This window comes from Lithobates pipiens, unplaced genomic scaffold (genome assembly GCF_037356315.1).
Source record: "Lithobates pipiens isolate NorthernLeopardFrog02 unplaced genomic scaffold, aLitPip1_a1.2 Scaffold_19, whole genome shotgun sequence".
Classification (NCBI taxonomy): domain Eukaryota; kingdom Metazoa; phylum Chordata; class Amphibia; order Anura; family Ranidae; genus Lithobates; species Lithobates pipiens.
Window position 1 is genome coordinate 452,863,117 of NW_027507764.1, and position 19,642 is coordinate 452,882,758.

The following is a 19,642-nucleotide window of genomic DNA, read 5'->3' on the forward strand; positions in this document are numbered from 1 at the left end:
TCCATCACATATAATTCAGATTAAAAAACATTGAACTAAAGGCTGTAATGTAACAAAATAGGTAAATACTTTTGCAAGGCACTGTACATGCGTACAACCAATATTAAGACCAAAGGAGAGAAAGGTGATGGCACGTCCAGCATAAAATCTTCATACTTTATTGTAGATCCATAAAAAAGAGGACATGACATGTACTCACAGCTCAATAAACAGTTCAGCAGACACGTTTCACACACCTGTGCTGAGCAATGACTAATGTCATGTACTCTCTTTTACGGATCTACAATAAAGTATGACAATTTTATACTGGATGTGCCGTCACCTTTCTCTCCTTTGGATCGGCTTATTGGTCGTGGACCCTGGCAGGCACCCGGCTTCCTATAGTAGCTATATCTGGTTCCTGCAACAGCAGTAAAGCATTTCATGGTTTATATAGAGCTGTGCAACTCTCTTGTTCTTTCCAGTATTAAGACCCACTCGTGCTGATGCGTATGTGCATTATGCCAGCATAAGGTTAAAAAAGAAAATTACTTACAAACACCTAGACTTATTATATAAAAGAAGCAACAAAGGTAATGACTTTGCTATCATAGTTGGAACAGATTGGCTTAATTTGCTGACTAGTGTGAAAGTATTCTGGGGATGCCTGTTGTACGGTTTTGTATATTGTCCTGCCTATGTGCACCTTTTCCCTCAAACTGATCAGAGTGTCTGCCATTGTTGAAATGTAAAGCTAGGTTCTGGAACCCTGCTTGATGCCAAGTTCAACATACTTTAGACGTCTCTCATGCTGCGTACACACAATCGGAATTTTGGTCGGAAAAAACTCTGATGGTTTTCCTGTTGGAATTCCGACGAGATTTCGCTCATGCTGTCTTGCCTACACAAGGTCGCACCAAATTCCGACCGTCAAGAACGTTGTGACATACAACATATACGACGGGACTAGAAAAAGTCAATACCCAGTCGCCAATAGCTTCCATCTCGTAGTTGAATCTGAACATGCGTGAGTTTTTGCGTGTCGGAATTACATACACATGATCTGAATTTCCGATATAACGTTTTTTCGTCTGGAAAATTGAGAACATGCTCTCAAATTTTTGCTGGCGGGAATTCGCCCAGCTAAATTCCGATGGAGCATACACACGGTTGCATTTTCCTATGAAAAGCACTCATTGGTCTTTTGCTGGCCGAAATTCCGATTGTGTGTACGCATCAGATGTGCAACAGTATGGTTGTACAGCTGCTGAAGTGATAAATAACAGATTGTCAGATCATTGAAAAGAAAGTCAGTTAATACGCACACATTATTATCCCAGGAGGAGCACATCACTGTTGTATCACCTGGTAACAGTATACAAGACGATAATGCCTGGGGAAAAAGGTACAGAAGAAGTTAGCTATTAAATGTTTCATTTGTATACAATGTTTATGTATTTGCTTCACTACAATTTCAAGACAGCAGAATAATCGCTACTAATGCCACCTGAGCTGTGTCCTGCTTTTTATACAGAAAATTTTCAATGTATCTCTGAACTCCTTATGCCTATAGAACACTACATTAGCATGGCCCACTTCCTTCACTGGTTCTAATTCTTCCCCTATTGATCCTAATGCTGGCCACACACACAAGTTGTTTTCCAGCAATTTAAAGCCCCCCCAGCCAGCTTTCAGTTGTAAAAACAAAACATGTGAAGTTAACCTACCATTAACTGCTTTATAATGTTACAGTTTAGATAATAGTTTTGGTAAGTTGCCTTGTTTGGTCACGTTTACAATCAAGAGTTTGTTGAAATGGCTGAAAAAGTGTCAAGCAGAGATGGGCTCTGGTTTGCTCAGGATTATAGTCCCAACCCACCTACCTGATTCCGCCAGGAAGCAGACACTGCACACCGCTAATCACAGGTAGTGAGGCATTTCCTAGTTTGCAGCTGCACAGATTGGGAAATGTCTCACTGCCTGTGATTAGCAGTGTTGGCTTCCTGGCGGGATCGGGTAGGTGGGTTGGGACTATGATCCCATCTCTATTGTTAAAAGCCCCATTCACACAATGAAAATATTGGACGAATGATCGTTTGTCTTTCTGCATGCTAGTCTCGTATCAAAAATGAATAGGTTACTAAAGTTATGAAAATTCTCATTAGACGCAAGACAACTTCATGTAGTATATTCTTTTGTTTCCAAGCATGTGTGGTCTTGGCCACTCTTTTTATAAAACATACAAATACTATACAAATTACATGAAAATCATTTGTTCTGCTTTCTTCCAAGAAATAAATTAGCATGAACAGTCATGAATGGCTCTCGAAAGCTATGATTACTGGACAATCGCTCCAAATGCGTTTTTTTTTTCCATCGGATTTTCTCAATGTGTGTACTAGGCATTGCGTTTGGTTCGCCAGAAGGGTCAGCACTTGGTGCCCACCTACTTTGTAAAAGCAGTCAGTGGCTTCTGCTCTAAATTTTTTCTGTATATCAATGAAACTGAACTATACATTTCTGCAAGCCAACCTCAAGGCTTCATGTACACGGGACATTTTTACAACCTTGCCTGAATGATTTAACTTGACAGATAGTAATCGATGTTTAAAAATGTCCATTTTGCTGCATTAAACCGCATTTGCTATTAAAAATGTTATATATATATATATATATATATGTGTGCAGGATATGTGCGCATGTGCAGGACATAACATCACTCCAGCTGATGTTGATCAGCTGGCGTGACATCAACACTGTGCTTGCGCAGATCGTCAGAGGCATTGTCTGACGATCTAAAAATTGCAGAAGGAGAATCTAATTGTCAGACTCTGCCTCCCTGTCTCTGCGTATGCGTGAGACTTGACACCGTCCTTCAACAAACCAAAATCTGCCCCCAAATCTGCCCTGCAATGAACCCAAATCCGCCTAACAACAATATAGTCTTCTGCCTGTGACTCTGCCTATGACGTTGCTGAAATCTTGCACATGTGCAGAGAGAGCGAGGCAGAATCTGACAATTTGATTCTCCCTATGCTCTTTGCAGATTGTCAGGTAATGCCTCGGATGATCTGCACATGCACAGTGTTGTCATCACACCAGCTGATCAACCTATCATGCCAGCTGACCATGCACAGATCATCTGAGGCATTATCCGACTAAATGCACTATTCGACAATACACCCTCTAGTGAGTTGTCACTAGTGTGACATGAACATTACACAAAAACTCTCTTCTTTCCCACACTTATTTGACAATTTCCTTCTTAATAGCTCTTGGAGTTAAACTTCAGCCATATAAAAGAAACAAGGTAACCAAGATTCTACAAGATATTAGCCTCAGTAATGAGCTGCTAGCAGCTTTGGGAGAGGTAGAGTTAGCATTCTGAAACAATCAGGGCTCTGATGTGTAGTTACATGGCTACAGAAGGTGAAAGCACAGAACCATTTTTAATCTATGTACTGTTATCCCCTAATTATCAAGTTTCAGACAGGTTCTGCACCAGGCTTTACTGCTTAAATATAGTACGGTCTGCAGGGAGGTGTAGGACTTGGCTGTGTTGTGTGTATGAGATGCCTGGATAACAAGACTGGCTGAAGTTCATTACAAGTCTTTCGTCAAGCAATGGGGGTTCAGGTGTTTGTTTTTTCAGAATTCATTGGGGGGGGGGGGGTCTTCAATACCTGGGTATAGCTCCTCCTCTAGTAAATTCCACACTAGGTAAAACCAAAAATCTCAGCCCCATCTAAAGGCCATTCTGCTGCATTTACTGAAAAAGCTCAGTTTAGATTAGTGTTATAAGAGGTTAGGCTGTCCCTTTCTGGTAGTTTTACCATCTGCTATCCAGGAGTCACCTTTTATTCTGCTCACTTCAAAGATCCCCATTGCTAATCTTATTAATGGAACTGCTGCAAGTCTTAATTCTGTACTTCTTTTGCTTACTTTTGTAGCAGGCACCAGAAACATCTGAAATGTGACTGGTTTGCAAAAAGGTATAACCTTTCATTTTTCTTTCTACTAGTTTTTATACATGAAGCCAACAGTGCCCAATTGTATCATTATACTTCTTACCATATTAGAAAATGAAACACTTCTTTGAAGAGATTTCTGGCTCGTGGAGAACATCTTCAAAGTTGAATCTAAAATATATTAGTAAAAATACATTTAATTCACACATATATACTTTTAAAATAAACTTTATTTGGGCATCAACTGCCCAAAAAAAGAGACAAAGCTGGAAGGGGCAAATAACATTCATTACAGGTAGAGATCATCATGGATGAGTTTCTGTTAAAGATGAATTCCAGGGCATGATATATTTCTACAGCTTGGACCGATGTAACTATGTGCAAAACATACCTGGCCGATACCATTGCCAATATACATCTTGCTATATGAACCAATCTTCTAAGTCAGAAAGACTGTTGTTATTTGTTGTATGTCCAAAGATAGCCCAACTACGACTCAATGGCTATGCCTCATTTACACTATACACACAAACACACTCCTTATTTTTCCAATATATCTTTTTCTCTTATCCAACCTGAATAAAACAGCAGTTGTCCTCATAATGGAGGAAACTTTTTTTTTTTTTTTTTTTTAAAACAACTAACCTTGTGATGTTGTGAAAACAGAGGATCCATTAGAAGATACAGCAATGCCTGTGATAGTTCTGTTTGGATAAAAACAAATAATCATAGTGATCAAACAATCCAAAGTAAAAAAAAACCCATAAAATTCCTTTCCACTAGTTCTTCCTTAGAGTGCGTACACTTTACTGTTAAGGTGTAAGTACACACCCTTGGGTGAAGGTGATGGGACTTGCTATTAGTTTGACAGCCCAGGTCTCTGCTGTTACCAATATTTTAGGCTCCGATAGCACTGGAAGGCCCCTTTCGCACGAGTGGTCCGATCGGGTCTGTCTGCTTTTCAGGGAGATCCGATTGGACTCTCTATTCTCCTCTACTGAGTGGTGGATGCAAACAGACTTGTGGTCCGTTTAGATATGCCTACCTCCCATCCGACTAAAACAAACGGAAGGGAATCCATCCCCCTCCATCTGGCCGGACAATGTTGAAGGGCAGTCGGCTGTATATGAACAGCTGGTCTGTTTACAGCTCACTGCCCATAGAGCAGATCAGGCTTAGTCCGTGTCCCCTTTGCATAAACAGACTGAACACAGACCTGTCATCCACCCGATGTGCCCAGTAGGAAATCAGTGGACAGATCCCCCCACTGATCAATCTAGAAGCCTCGTTTAGGCGATTCACCATGGGACTACAGCAGTGGCTTCCATGCATTCAGGAGGAAATCTTGCCAAATCCTGAATACCTGTTTTTTTTCTCCCTGCCAGAGCTGGATTTTGTATGGAAACTGCACCACAACAGTAAGATGGACCTGATTGACTTCAATGGGCGAGTATGATAGGTGGAGCTGCCTGTCAAACTTGACGAACAGAGCTAAATATGCCATGGCTGTGAAGCATATTCACTGCGACTGCGGCATGTATAGGACCGTCTCCACCTGCAAGTTATCTTTTAGATTGTCAGGAAAGCCGTAGCTCAACCTCCTTGCTGCCCTCTTACTGTCTGTGTAAACAAGGATTTATCGCATTAGTACTGGGCAAAAATAAACAAAAAATAATACACTCTAGTTGGCTTTTGCTAGGAAGAACAGCTAAACAAATATATTCTCCCTTATGCTGCAATTGCAAGACTGAAAGTATTGTAGAAAATATGCTTTTTTTTATCTTGTTTGATGTTATTCTATTCCTTTTTAGTTTTTGACAATTTGTATATGTCTTTCAGCATAATAGTTATTGCTCATGCACTCAAGAAGAAAAAAATACTGCTGTTTGAGGCATCTGGCATTCTTTTTACATGTCCCTGAAAGCAGCTCTAGGTTATTTAACCAAGAAAACAAGAATAACTTGTCACTAATTTGTGGCTGTGTTGACTTGTAAGTCTGTTAATTTGCTGCACATTTTCACTGCTAAGTTGTGCACTTGAAGCACAAGTTCTAGTTGACACTACGGCTGAAACAACGAATTGATTAATCGACAAATAATTGATTATGAAATTAAGTAGCAATAGCTTAGCAAGTCCTTTTCAAACTTGCAGCTCAATTGCTTCCTATCTGGGAATATTATTTAAAAAAATGCCCCAACCCTGCATTCAGAGAAGTTTTCCAGCATAATGTACGCCCATACGCGTCTAAACGTACCTAAACACTTACATTTATTGTAGTTGCTGGGATAAATTAATATTATAATATTAATATTAATATTAATTAATTAATATAAAATTAATATTATATAAATAAAATGAGTAACTGCTATACACCCACATGCATTATTCATTAACAGTTTCTTGTGAATGAATGCCTACAAGTACTGCCAGCCAATGCCACTGATGGCTTTTAGTATCTAAAGAACCAGGAGGGCACTGGTGAGTGCTCTAGTAGTCTATTGATTCTTCCTGCTCTCAGGTATCTGCCTCCTCATACAAGGTATGATCAGACAGCTATGCTTATAGTCTGCAAGAGCCTGAGATTGCACCCACGATCTGTTGATCATGGGTGCAATGCTCTGCAGGATCCTTAACAAATAAATTATAAATGCAATGTGCATTTATTTCATTTTTTTTTATGGTGAACTTAGTTTCATTTGTAAATAGCTGCCAACTTTTGTACCAGAACCATCATTTTAGTGTTAAAGCAGAACTAAAGGAAGGATGCTCACCTTCCCCTCACCGGCAGCTTCTCCTGTGTGCTGGGTTTTGGCCATCTTCATTGGGTGGTGCAGGAGGACATCACTCCTGCTCATGCACCTGTGCTAGTCATTCCGGCACACAGTAGTAGCCCCAGCTGCTGCAAACTGAGCTGTGCATACACAGCTCAATTTACAGTCCAGGGATCACTATGAGCAGGCAGGAAAGTATGTTTTATTAAAATAAAATGCCTACATGCTCACAGAGTATCATATTGGAACTAGGACAAAATCACAGAACAAATGTAATATCTTTTTTCTTTAACAAAAAACATAAATAAATTTAGTACCTTAGATCTACTGCTTGTAGTTAAAAAAATTAAATAAAAATCAAACTGTGAAAAATGCATATTTTACATATACAGAACATTATTTAGAAAATAAGAAGAAATTAGATAGTAAGCTATGTTGCATGTGAGAATAAGCACAATAATGCATACATGTTATAACCAGGCTTTCTATGGTAAATATACCAGAAACCCAATTTCAGATGGCTCTTTATTCTTTGCATAGGGCCCATATTTGTTAATTGAAGATAGGCATATTAATGCTCACTAAGGTCTTGAATCTTTAATATAAAAACATTTAGGCTGGGTTCACACCAGTTCGCTGTGCGACCTCGCATGTGCAAATCACATGCGATGTCTGTGCGATGTGATTTCAACCATACAGATAGCATGGCTAAATTCACATCGCATTCGGACCAAAGTCTGTCCGTGCCAGATTTAGATTGCATGGGTGTTCACACCCATGTGATCTGATTCATGTCTGAATTGACTGTTTGCACTGCGATATACGAACCGATCTGGGGGTGTCAGCGGTTCGAATAAGGCAATGTGAACTGCCTTGGGAGTCAGGTGCGATGAAGGAACCCGCAGTGGAGTCGCAGAGTTCCCACATCACCCCAATGTGAAACGAGCCTTAAGTTAGTTCATATTTGAAGGATAGATCCATAAGTATAAAGCAGACAAAGTAGATGCTATTTTTGCACACAGTCAATAAAAATAAACAATAGTATTTACATACTCTTTGTGAATCTTGTATCCGCTATCTATCTGAAATTTAGTGATATTACTCCAGGCAAGAGTTTTACTTTCTTCCGTTAAATCTTCAAAAGAATCTTCACTAGTGGACACTGCAAAAAAAAAAAAAAAAACATGAAAATAAACTGAAAAGGGTTAATTGACTAAATGGTCAAAAAATATCACCTTTTACCCAAAAACCTTTTTAACATCTTGCAAATCAGTTTTTTCCTACTCCCACATAAAGCTTTCAAAATCAACTGTAATGACGTTTGGTAATCCAGAATAACCAGATTTTAGCTGCAATTAGTTTAGTTTAGTATGCAGACAGGTTTAAAGTGATGACTGGTTACTCTGCATTGCGATCATTTGCACGCTATTTTCCCAGATTAAAAAATATGGTATATACAGAGTTTCTTTGCTTTTTTTTTTCCCCCCATACTGTGTTTCTTATCCTAAATATACGCTATGATAGCGACCCAATTTATGTGAAGGACAGAAACTTTTTGCATTCTTCAATCTCTCAAATGCCTTCCTGTGACAACCATGTACACTTTTGCCCGTGTGTAGCATACTTTCAATTAACTTATAAGATAAAACTTGTCATATAAACATTGGTTGCCTGGCAGTCATGCTTACTTTCCTACTGCAATGCTTTCAGCATAAAAACAGTAATTAAATGTCCTAATCTACATACTTGTTCATAGCTGATAACTACACGTTTAAAATGAATAGGTATGCAAAAAAGCTATGGCAGCCTCCATAGATCTCATGGCAGGTGTATTTTAAGTAAAATAAGGCACGTAAAGGGCATTCATTTAGCTTCTCCATCAGATCTCTCCACTGTTTGGCAGTCTGAACAAGGAAGAAGAGGTGAAAATTAAGTATTCGAATTAGAGCTGCCACGACGAGTCGACGTAATCGATTACGTTGACTACGAAAATACGTTGACGTGCGTGCAAGGCGTCGATGCGTCACACAGTGAGAGTTGCAGGTCCACACCCCCACCGCAGCTTTCAGCACGGTGCTTCTCTCATCCTGCTCCGTGTCTCCCGCTCTCCTCTGTGCTTCCCCCCCCCCTCTTCTCCCCCTCAGTGCTGCTGTACCCCTCTCTTCTCCACCTCCATGCATCTGTCCCCCACCGTGCTGCCGCCCCCCTCTCTTCTTCCCCTCCGTGCATCTGTCCTCCTCTCTCTTCTGTGTCCCCCTCCGTGCATCTGTCCCCCTCTCTCTTCTGTGTCCCCCTCCGTGCATCTGTCCCCCTCTCTTCTCCCCCTCGGTATCTCAGGATGGAGAGCGGAGGTAGGAGCCGATAAACCCGGCGCCTTCGTTTTCAGAATGGACAGAGTCAGTGACCACTGACTCGGTCCATTCACATAACTGAAACATTGTAACCTCCTATGATTAAGATGTCTCAGTTAATGGAGGGAAGCCGCTGTCTTCTCTCCATTCATTGTCAGTGCAGCAGAGGCTACAGAGAAAGGGACTGGGGAATCTCTGTCCCCAGTCCTTTTCCCTATCTCAAATGGGAGATGTCAAAGGTCTGTTAAGACCCCTGATATCTCACCATAGCCGCCCCCCCCCCCCCCCCAACAGGCCTGAATAAAATTTTATTTTAAAAATAATAAAAACAAAAAACACACTGACACTGTCCCCACACACCCTCCCCCTTAAAAAAAAACAAAGCATTGTAAAAAATAAATTATGAAAACATTCATGAACTTCTGAACAGAAAATAAAAAAAGTTGAGATAAAAGAATATGACTATATATATATATATATATATATATATATATATATATATATATATATATATATATATATATATTGTGTATACTATATATAGTTATATTCTTTTATCTTAACTTTACAATAAATAAGTACATAAAAAAAGTAAGATAAAAGACTATAAACGACATACTTATATATATTATATATGTATGTACTAGTTATATTCTTTTATCTTACTTTCTTTTTTTTTTTTTTTTTTTTTTACGTACTTATTTTTTGTAAAGTTATCCAACAAATTAATTAGCTAATCAAAAAAAAAAAAAAGCACTAGATTAAGTAAAAAAATAAAATAAAAATAATCGTTATAGTCGATGACTAATCGAAAAAATAATCGCTATATTAGTCGACAGACAAAATAATCGTTAGTTGCAGCTCCAATTCGAATTGCATGCAACTGGAAAGGCCTATTTAATGAGGAGGTGCATAGTTGCAGTTAAAAACGATAGTAAACCACATAAAAGAAAAAAAAAAAAAAAAAAAGGCACTGGGCAATGCATACTTGCACATTATAACCTGAAAACGAAGCCCTCCAGCGGTGCAAGTCACAGCTGAATGCGCTTTCATCTTCACCCACTCTTCCTTCCGGGTTCGAAGGCTTCAGGGATATGATTGGCCGAGCCAGCGATGACGTCACTCCTGCATATGCGAGTCACCCTTTAGGGCACAGTTCTGAAGGAACAGCACACGGGTATGCCACTACTTCAAAGCGCATGCACCAGTGAAGTCACCGGTTGCATCTAAAGTAAATATCTTCTAAACGGTGCACGTTTAAAAGATATTTGCTGTACCTATAGGTGAGCCTTATTATAAACTTACCTATAGGTAAAAATCATACAAGGGAGTTTAATCCCACTTTAACTACAGAGTGTATTTACCTCTTACCAAAAAAGATTTCCAGGCGTTTCCTGGTGATGCACCTCACCAAGAACTGATCCTCTCCCTGCCGCTAACATTGTTTCATACAGCGCTTGTTTTACATTGGGAGCATGTAAGTGTAATTCTTATGTTCCATTCTTATTAAACATTCCAAACAAAATTATGCTATGTGGCCCCTTTCTTTCTTTTATAAATTCCTGGTGAGGTGCACTCCTCCATTTGCCCCACATTGGCTACATCCAATGCTCTTGTGATTTATTGTCTGGAGGCTCCATGGCTGCTGTGAATCTGGATCCTTAGGACCAACCTAATAAAGCCCGTTTGACGTGTTTCCATGCTTTCTGGTAGCGGCCAATGCTTATGGCGGTGGATTCCTCTTGTCACTTCATTGCTTGGACACTTATTCACATATCTATTTTTACTTTTAAATAACCATTCATCACCCTTGGATGTCACTACCTGGATTTTTGTTTCACTGAGAAATCACTTCAGAATTTTTGCTTTATTGTGGACCTTCTTTTTGAACTAATATGTTATATGTCACAGTATACGATTTTTAGCTACATACCACAGTATATGATTTTCAGTTATTATATATGCTATTGGTTTACTTTATCACGTTTTATCTACATTTGATATCTTAGGGCTACACTTATTTTCACACATATGGTATATCCATTACACCTTCTGTGTTGGCTGCTACGATTTAGATAGCACAGTATTCATTTATATTTATTTTGTTTCTACTTGCAAACATGCAACCAAACACCAGAGACCCAGCACAAAATTAAAAATTTACTTTACCTATTTAGGGAAAAGGGACATTGTGTAAAACCTAACCCCCCAGCCCTATTTAGGGAAAAGGGACATTGTTTGTGTAAAACCTACCCCCCAGCTTTACTTCTCCAGTGCTCCCCTACAGTTCCTTCTCCTGAGGCTGTCACTGCAACATAGCAGCACAGGATCTCCTCCTTTTGTATAGTGATTGGGCCTAGTGACCCATCACTAGGTCTGAGCACTGTGAAAGTTCAAAGGTGGTGACATGATAGCTCCCCTGGAGGTCTGACACCACTTGACAGTGGATATTTTGGTGGCAACTGCAGTAGAGGAAGGAGCAGTGGAGGAGGTGCTGGAGAATGGGGTAGATGTGGTGAGAGAGGGCTTTACAATGATGCTGGTCTTAAATGGGGCAAGTTGACAGAGTCGCTTTAACGTGACCAAGGTATGCTTCTGTTCCATACAACAACCTTAAAGTGTCCACTTCAACTACTAAATAATGATATGTCTACTACGAGCTTGAAGAGCAGATAAGAGAATGAAAATGTGACAAGTAGTAAGGGAAGTATTATTTGCTACTGTAAGGAATGTACAGTAATGTTAACTTATAGCTGGTAAATACCAAGGGGTAGAGTGAAACTTGAGCTCCCCAACCTTGTGGGTCCCCAAGTGGTGGCACCCACAACATCCATATAGTTATGTGCTAGCAAAGAAGTTAAATACTTTGGCAAGCTTAAATTTTAAACAATGAATTCTAAAATAAAAAAAAGAAAAAAGAAAAAAGGAGGTCAGTATTTCAGACATACCAGGCGATTCTGGCACAGAAATATTTTGACTGGAAGACCTTGAAAAACATTTGGACTTTGTAAATATTCTCTTTGGATGAGGTTTCGTGAATAGTTGCTTAGGTGTCTGACCGAATTCCAGGATTTGTGTCAAAATAGCAACTTTATGATCAGGATCTTCAATACTATAAAGGGAAATAACACAAAAAAAAAAAAAAAATCAATCTGCACATATCTCTTGTATATCTTAAATAGCTAAATCACATTTAAAGCAGAGCTCTACCAGAATTCCTACTCCTATGCCTATGGGATTATCTTGTTCTCTAATCGCTGGATATACCCCTTACCTTGCTGCTGTCATCTTCTCTTTTTTTCTCTTTTTAAATCTCCTGCTCCTGGAGATTCCGGAAAGAGGCGGTGCTGCTGCGAATATGGGCGGGGCTTCAGCGGCAGGTCAGCTCTTCCTGTCGGCCGCACGGGCTCCTGGGATCGTTTTTTCAATTTCCCAGGAGTCTGTGCGGCGCCCATATCCCATATAGGAGATTATACGGGCGGTGCATGCTGGGACATTAGCAGCACAGTGTCCCGGAAGACAATGCCTGTAGGCTTCACATGCCCACATGCAAAATGGAAAACGTCAGGAGACTTTTTCATAAAGCCTTTCTAATACCGAAAAACGGCAGGAAGACACTTAGCGAACATAAAAAAGTAAGTAACATAATTAGAAAACATAATTCTTGCAATTAACCAGAAAAAAAAAAAACGGCGGTGGAACCCCGCTTTAAGATCGTAAGACTAATCGAAAAAATAGGATTTTTGTACTCACCGTAAAATCCTTTTCTCTGATTCACCAACTGACACAGCTCCTCGCTTTAGACTATTGGGTTGTTATGCCACCTTTAGGAGAGGACTAGGCATAACATGTTAACATGTAATAAAAAACTCAGAACTTCTAGTTCCGCCCAAGGGGCAGTAACAACCCCTCAGCCTGCCTTGCAGCTTCAGTATGTCAACAAGCAATATAATGTAAAGAAAAATAGGAGGGGCGGGTGCTGTGTCAGTCTGTGAATCACAGAGAAAAGGATTTTACGGTGAGTACAAAAAAATCCTATTTTCTCTTATATTCACCGACTGACGCAGCTCCTCTTTAGACCATTGGGACATCCCCAAGCAGTGCCAAAACGAGGGGTGGGAAAAACAGCATAAAACTTCATCCATCATGGCATGTGGGAACTAGTATAAACTTTACCCACAAAAAACTACAGTGAGTGGGAATAACTAAACTTTTTCACCCACAAAAAAACAGGGTGCTCCAAAGCTGATATTTGTCCTTTAATGGTGCTTTAAGCCAATTTCTGGTCTACTCCTTGCTGTAGAAACAGCAGAATCCTGGATATAGAAAAGGAGCGCGGACGCCATCCTTTCTCCTTACACATGGAGATGTAGGCCTTCCAGGTACGATGAAATATCTTCAGAGAAGAAGATTTCCGTGCTCTCAGCATAGTTGGGATCACCGAGTTCGAAAGACTCCGGTACCTCAACACCTGGCTCTCAATAGCCATGCCGTTAAAGCCAGCGATGGTAAAGCAGGATGGAGATCCGGACCTTGAGACAGAAGGTCTTCTCTTAACGGCAGTCACCAAGGGGCGTCTGCCACCAGGCGCACTAGGTCTGCATACCAAGGACGCTGGGGCCAATCTTGGGCAATCAGTATTACTGGGATCCCCTCGGCCTCCACTCTGCGGAGCAGATGTGGTAACAGTTTTTAGCGGAGGAAAGGCATAGATCAGCTGGTACTGATCCCACGGAGCCACCAGCGCATCGGACGCATCTGGTGGCTCTGTGGGATCTCTTGTCCTGGACACGAATCTCGGCACCTTCCGATTGAGACAGGAGGCCAGAAGATCCATGTCTGGTGTGCCCCATCGCAGGCACAGGAGCCTGAACAGCTCCGGATGCAACGCCCATTCTCCTGTGTCCAGCATCTGGCAACTTAGATAGTCCGCCTGCCAATTCTCCACTCCCGGGACGGTACATGTTGCTCTGCCCACTGAAGGATGTGAGCGACCTCCCGTGCGGCGGCCAAGTTCTTGTTCCTCCTTGGTGATTGACGTATGCCACCGCCTGAACTCCCATTACTCCACCCCAGCCGGATAGGCTGGAGTCCATTGTGATCACTGTCCACTTCAGAGGTAGGAACGACTTCCCGGACCAAAGTTCTGGGGATCTCAGCCACCAGATCAGAGAAACCCTGACTAACAGGCTCGCATGCAGAAGCGTAGCAACGACCACCTGCGGTTCATTAACAGTTTTACCGTGGCTCTGAGAGTTTGCAGCTTGTCTGAAGGGAGAAACACTCTAGTTTCCATGGAGTCCAGCAGCAAGCCTAGGTACTCCAAATGCTGAGTCGGTACGATCACCGACTTTTTTAGGTTCAACAGCCACCCAAAATCCTGCAGGGTCTGCATGGTGATCGCCACATCCTCCTCTAACTCTGAGGTGGAAGATGCTCTCAGAAGGAGATTGTCTAACTATCCCACGATCGCGATACCGCGTTGCCACAGCAATGCCAAAACCGGAGCCAATACCTTGGTAAAGACTCGGGGGGCTGATGCCAAACCAAAAGGGAGAGCCACAAGTTGTTAGTGGGCTTCCCCGACTGCAAATCGCAGAAACTTCTGATGCCAGAGGCATAAGAGTATGTGCAGGTACGCATCCTGGATGTCTAAGCATGCCAACTGATTCCATTCTGAACCTCTGTACTTTCACAAATAATTAAGGGCTTTCAGGTCCAAGATTGGACGTACCTCTTCCTTCTTGGGGACTACAAACAGGTTTGAGTAGAACCCCTGGAAACGTTCTGAGTCCGGAACAGGTACTATCACACCGTGACTCAGCAGGTCCCTTACCACCCCCAAAAGGGCCTCCCAGCAAGCCGGGAGAATGGGTATGTTGGAGGGGAAGAATCTGTTTTGTGGCCAAGAGAGGAACTCTATCTTGTAGCCTGAAGAAATCAGATCGCAGACCCATTAGTCGGACAGCCGAGAGGCCCACCAAGCTACAAACTTCCAAAGGCGTTGCGGGCGGGGGCAAACCTTCATGCGGTAGGCTTGCGGTTCTAGGGACGCTTTGGTTCTTCAGAGGTCGTCCTGTCGGGCTGGGGACACTTGGTTGAAGCCCCGGGCGGACGAAAAAGCAGTTTGTGAGCGGAGAAAGAGGGCCCTTGCCTACGGCATGGCTCCTTAGCCTTCCTGGCCTGTGGGAGTAGTGTACTCTTACCACCTGTGGCATTTTTAATAATGTCATTCAAAGAGGCTCTAAAGAACTGGTCACCAAGGAAGGGAAGATCCATCAGAGCGACAGAGCGGGGGTCACCAGCCTCAGCAGGGCCCAAGTCTACATTACAGCTCAACCTGGAGGATGGGGGAGGGGGCGCGTTTCTTACCACCTTTGCTCCCACGCACCGCCTCCATCTTGGCAACGAACTAATTGAGGACCGCCGAAAAACCGCCCAGAGGCACTGCACTGTCTGCAGGCGAACCGGTTGCAATTGCCTGGATTTCGGGGGAAGAAACACCAGTTTCTGAAGCCATGCTGACCCTACCCTGTCTGCCACCTGTTGGGGACTTAGGACAATGATGGTCCCACCCTCCTAACTGCTGCAGGCTGAGGGGCTCTTTCCCGCAGGACTCACCAGGTGCATAGGAGATCACACTGCGCTGTCCAGAGCTGCTGCAAATGGTGCCGAAACTGATCAAAAATGTGTCCTGGTTTCAAGAAAATAGCCGCAGAGCGTCCAGTATAAAGGACATAAGGGAAAATGGCTGCCGAACTACAGGGAAGCATGCTGCTCCTTGCCTCACCAAAGATGGGCGCCGAACACTGTATACCATGAGGGACAGTGACGCAAACAGGCAGAGAAAATGGCGGTGAACAGCGCTACAGCAATCAACAGGCACAGCCTCCAGACTCCACCAGGGAGACACCCACACACATCCAGGGCACAGCCAGCCAGTGCAGTCCTCCCCAGGTGAGAGCTAGAGGTCGACTGATGTGGGTTTTTCTCTGGGCGATGCCGATACCGATATTTAGAAATCGCCACGGCTGATGGCCGATATATGATGCCGATTTTTTTGGGCCGATTTTTTTGGGCCGATATGTTAGGCTGATTATTTTTTATTTATTTTTTCCCCCTTCATCTCATAAAATCTAACAGTTAGACGCCTTTCACACTGGAGCGTTTTTCAGGCGCTTTTTGGGCTAAAAATAGCACCTGTAAAGTGCCTGCAAAACAGCTCCCCTGAAGTCTGTGTGGAAGCCCCCAGTGCGAGGAGATGCGCTGGCAGGACGTTAAAAAAAAAAAAAATCCTGCAAGCAGCATCTTTGGAGTGGTGTATACCGCTCCTCCACCACTCCTGCCCATTGAAATGAATGGGCACCGCTGCCAAAGCACCTGCAATGCGATTTGGCAGCGGCGCTTCACAGGCACATTTAACCCCTTCCTCGGCCGCTAGCTGGATTATAAGTGCCCCGCTAGCAGCCGAATAGCGCCACTAAAATGACGGTAAAGCACCGCTAAAACTGGCAAATTTTACAGTCAACGCCTGCCCGCTCCAGTGTGAAATTAGCCTTAAGTGATGCAGAAAATTTCTTACATTTAAACATTTATTAAACAAAACAAACATCCAATCAGTTTACTTGTATGCATAATTTAGATAAAAAATAATTATATATATATATATATATATATATATATTTATTAAATGCACAAAAACAGGTAATCAAAACTTTTGGATGAAAAAAAATGGGCTAACTTTACTGTTTTATTATTATTTTTTTTTTAAATCAGTGTATTTTTTTCCAAAAAATTGTTTCAAAAAAGTTTGAAAGACCGCTGCGCAAATACCATGTGACATAAAATATTGCAACAACTGCTATTTTATTCCCTAGGATCTCTGCTTATATATATATATATATATATATATATATATATATATATATATATATATATATATATATATATATATATATATATATATATATATATATATATATATATATATATATATATATATATATATATATATAAAGTTTTGGGGGTTCTAAGTGAATTTCTTTCAGAAAATACAGGATTTTTATTTGTAAGCATCAAGTGTCAAAAAAGATTTAGTCTTTAACCACTTCAGACCTAGGCCAATTCTGACATTTCTCTCCTACATGTAAAATTCCAAATTTTTTTGCTAGAAAATTACATAGAACCCCCAAACATCATATATGTTTTTTTAGCAAAGACCCTAGAGAATACAATGGCGGTCATTGCAAAAAAAACAAAAAAAAAAACAGTAAAGTTAGCCAATTTTTTTGCATAATGTGAAAGAGGAGGATACGCCGAGTAAATAGATACCCAACATGTCACGCTTCAAAATTGCACGCGCTCGTGGAATGGCGCCAAACTTTGGTATTTAAAAATCCCCATAGGCAACGCTTTAAAATTTTTTACTGGTTACATGTTTTGGGTTACAGAGGAGGTCTAGGGCTAGAATTATTGCTCTCGCTCTAACGTTCGCGGCGATACCTCACATGTGTGGTTTGAACACCGTTTTCATATGCGGGCGGGACTTACGTATGCGTTCGCTTCTGTGTGCGAGCTCACGGGGACAGGGGCGCTTAAAAATTTTTTTTTTTTTATTGTTAATTTTATTTTATTTTTTTTAGTTTTACACTTAAAAAAAAAAAAAAAAAAAAAATTGATGACTTTTATTCCTATTACAAGGAATGTAAACATCCCTTGTAATAGGAATATGGCACGATCGGACCTATTTACAGTGAAATATGGGGTCAATAAGACCCCATATCTCACCTCTAGGCTGGGAATAAATAAAAAAAAAAAAAAATTGATCATGGCTTCTTAGCCAGATTGGCGCCGTTAATTTGAATACCGAGGCCGGGCGTGACGTCATAACATCACGCCCGGCCTCCGAACGATCATAGAGACTCCGGGGACAATCTAGTCCACCGGAAATCTCTATGATCACATGCTGGGGCCGGCGGATCCTGTGACCGACTCACCGTTGAAACGGTGAGTCGGTAGAAGCACCGGAGGGCGGCGGGAGGACCCCCCCCGCCGCCCCCCTCAAGCGGTGAAACAGCCGCTATGATCGTTCTTATGGTGTAGGGAATCGCCGGCTGAAAACGGCAATATCTGAATGATGTCTGTGGACTCAGGCATCATTTAGATATAACCAGCGAAACCCCATGACGTCAATAGACGTATTGCGGGTCTCAAGTGGTTAAATGGTTAAACTGAGAACTTCTACAAACTGAGTTGAATTCATTCAGAAGTGTAAACATTGTATCTCTTTGATCTTTTCTTGGCAGACTGCCCAGAGAGGAGACAAGTCTTCACTGCTGTCTTCAGGCAACTTGCATTGACTTCTATTACTGAAGTCATTTGCAAGTCGTGAATAGATCATCTGCCTTTTTTAACAGCACAATCGGCCGATGCCGATTAATTAAAAAACGCCAAATAATGGCCGGTCAAGATAAGGACAGGGAGAGAAGAGGCAGGTGAGGGACCCCAGAATCGACCTCCCAGGGAATGCCCAGCTGGTCAGCCCCACCGAGGCAGGGAGAGCTGTACTTACCAGTCCTGCAGAGCTGGGAGACATTCCATCACAGACTGGCTCTCCGATCAGTACGGGGTGGCTGCTGGCCCGGCACACTGTGACGCAGACATCAGTAGCCCGGTCATATGTGTGCCCCGGAGCAATAACGCTCACCGACCACCTCTGGAGCTGTGGCATGTCGTGGCCGACCCAGCGCGGAGTTCTGGTCTGCACACGCTCGCTGGCCAGGTTGGGGAGACTACAAGGATAAGAGTATCCAGCCTGTCAACCAGCCGGCTGTTGATAGCAGATCACAGGATCTTTAATCTTGCACAAAAAGCAAAGCTTCTGAAAAAACATGGGCCGGTGGGCCCGCAGGGTTTTTAGGTCCTTCTCCTTCACTAGACAAAAAAAAAAAAAAAAAACTGAAGCTGCAAGGCAGGCTGAGGAGTTGTTACCTAAGGGACCACCCCTTGGCAGAACTATAAGTTCTGAGTTTTTTATTACATGTTAACATGTTTTGCCTAGTCCTCTCCTAAAGGTGGCATAACAACCCAATGGTCTAAAGAGAGGAGCTGTGTCAGTCGGTGAATATAAGAGAAAAAAAGTTGTGTGTAATAATATTACAGCATTGGAAGTTGTGGTCTTAAAGTGTTAGGTCACTTTTAAAGAAAAAATGTAAAAGGACACCCTCCACAATCCCCAACCCCCCCTCCCCCCAGCCTTGGCTGCACTAACCTACAGTGATGCTGAACTGCCAGTGTATCCCAGCTGTTTAGGGATTTGAAATCCCCACTCTTCCCCTCTTCTCAGTGCAGTGCTTCTGGGATGGACCAGATTGTTTCACGTCGCCGATGCTGACCATACAGGAACAATCTGATCTGATCTGAAGCACTGTACGGAAAAGAGGGAGATGAGTGGGAATTTCCAATCCCCGGATCAGCTGTGGGGAAAATAACAGCTTAGCATCGCTGGTGGTGGGTAAAGTGAGTCAGGCACTGTGGCATCCACATATATTTGCCAATGTGTGCAATTAAACCC

General features: G+C 42.1%; 1 protein-coding gene across 1 annotated transcript in view; it reads right to left on the bottom strand.

Annotated features, from left to right (window-relative positions):
* The window catches only part of NSMAF (neutral sphingomyelinase activation associated factor), a 143,705-nt gene that overhangs the window by 32,658 nt on the left and 91,405 nt on the right, over nt 1-19,642 (bottom strand). The window contains exons 21-25 of the mRNA XM_077492737.1: nt 12,018-12,181; nt 7,772-7,880; nt 4,593-4,651; nt 4,051-4,118; nt 1,305-1,372 (exon numbers count right to left, since the gene is read on the bottom strand). Coding sequence (XP_077348863.1) covers nt 1,305-1,372; nt 4,051-4,118; nt 4,593-4,651; nt 7,772-7,880; nt 12,018-12,181 — 468 coding nt within the window. The remainder of the gene's footprint in view (nt 1-1,304; nt 1,373-4,050; nt 4,119-4,592; nt 4,652-7,771; nt 7,881-12,017; nt 12,182-19,642) is intronic.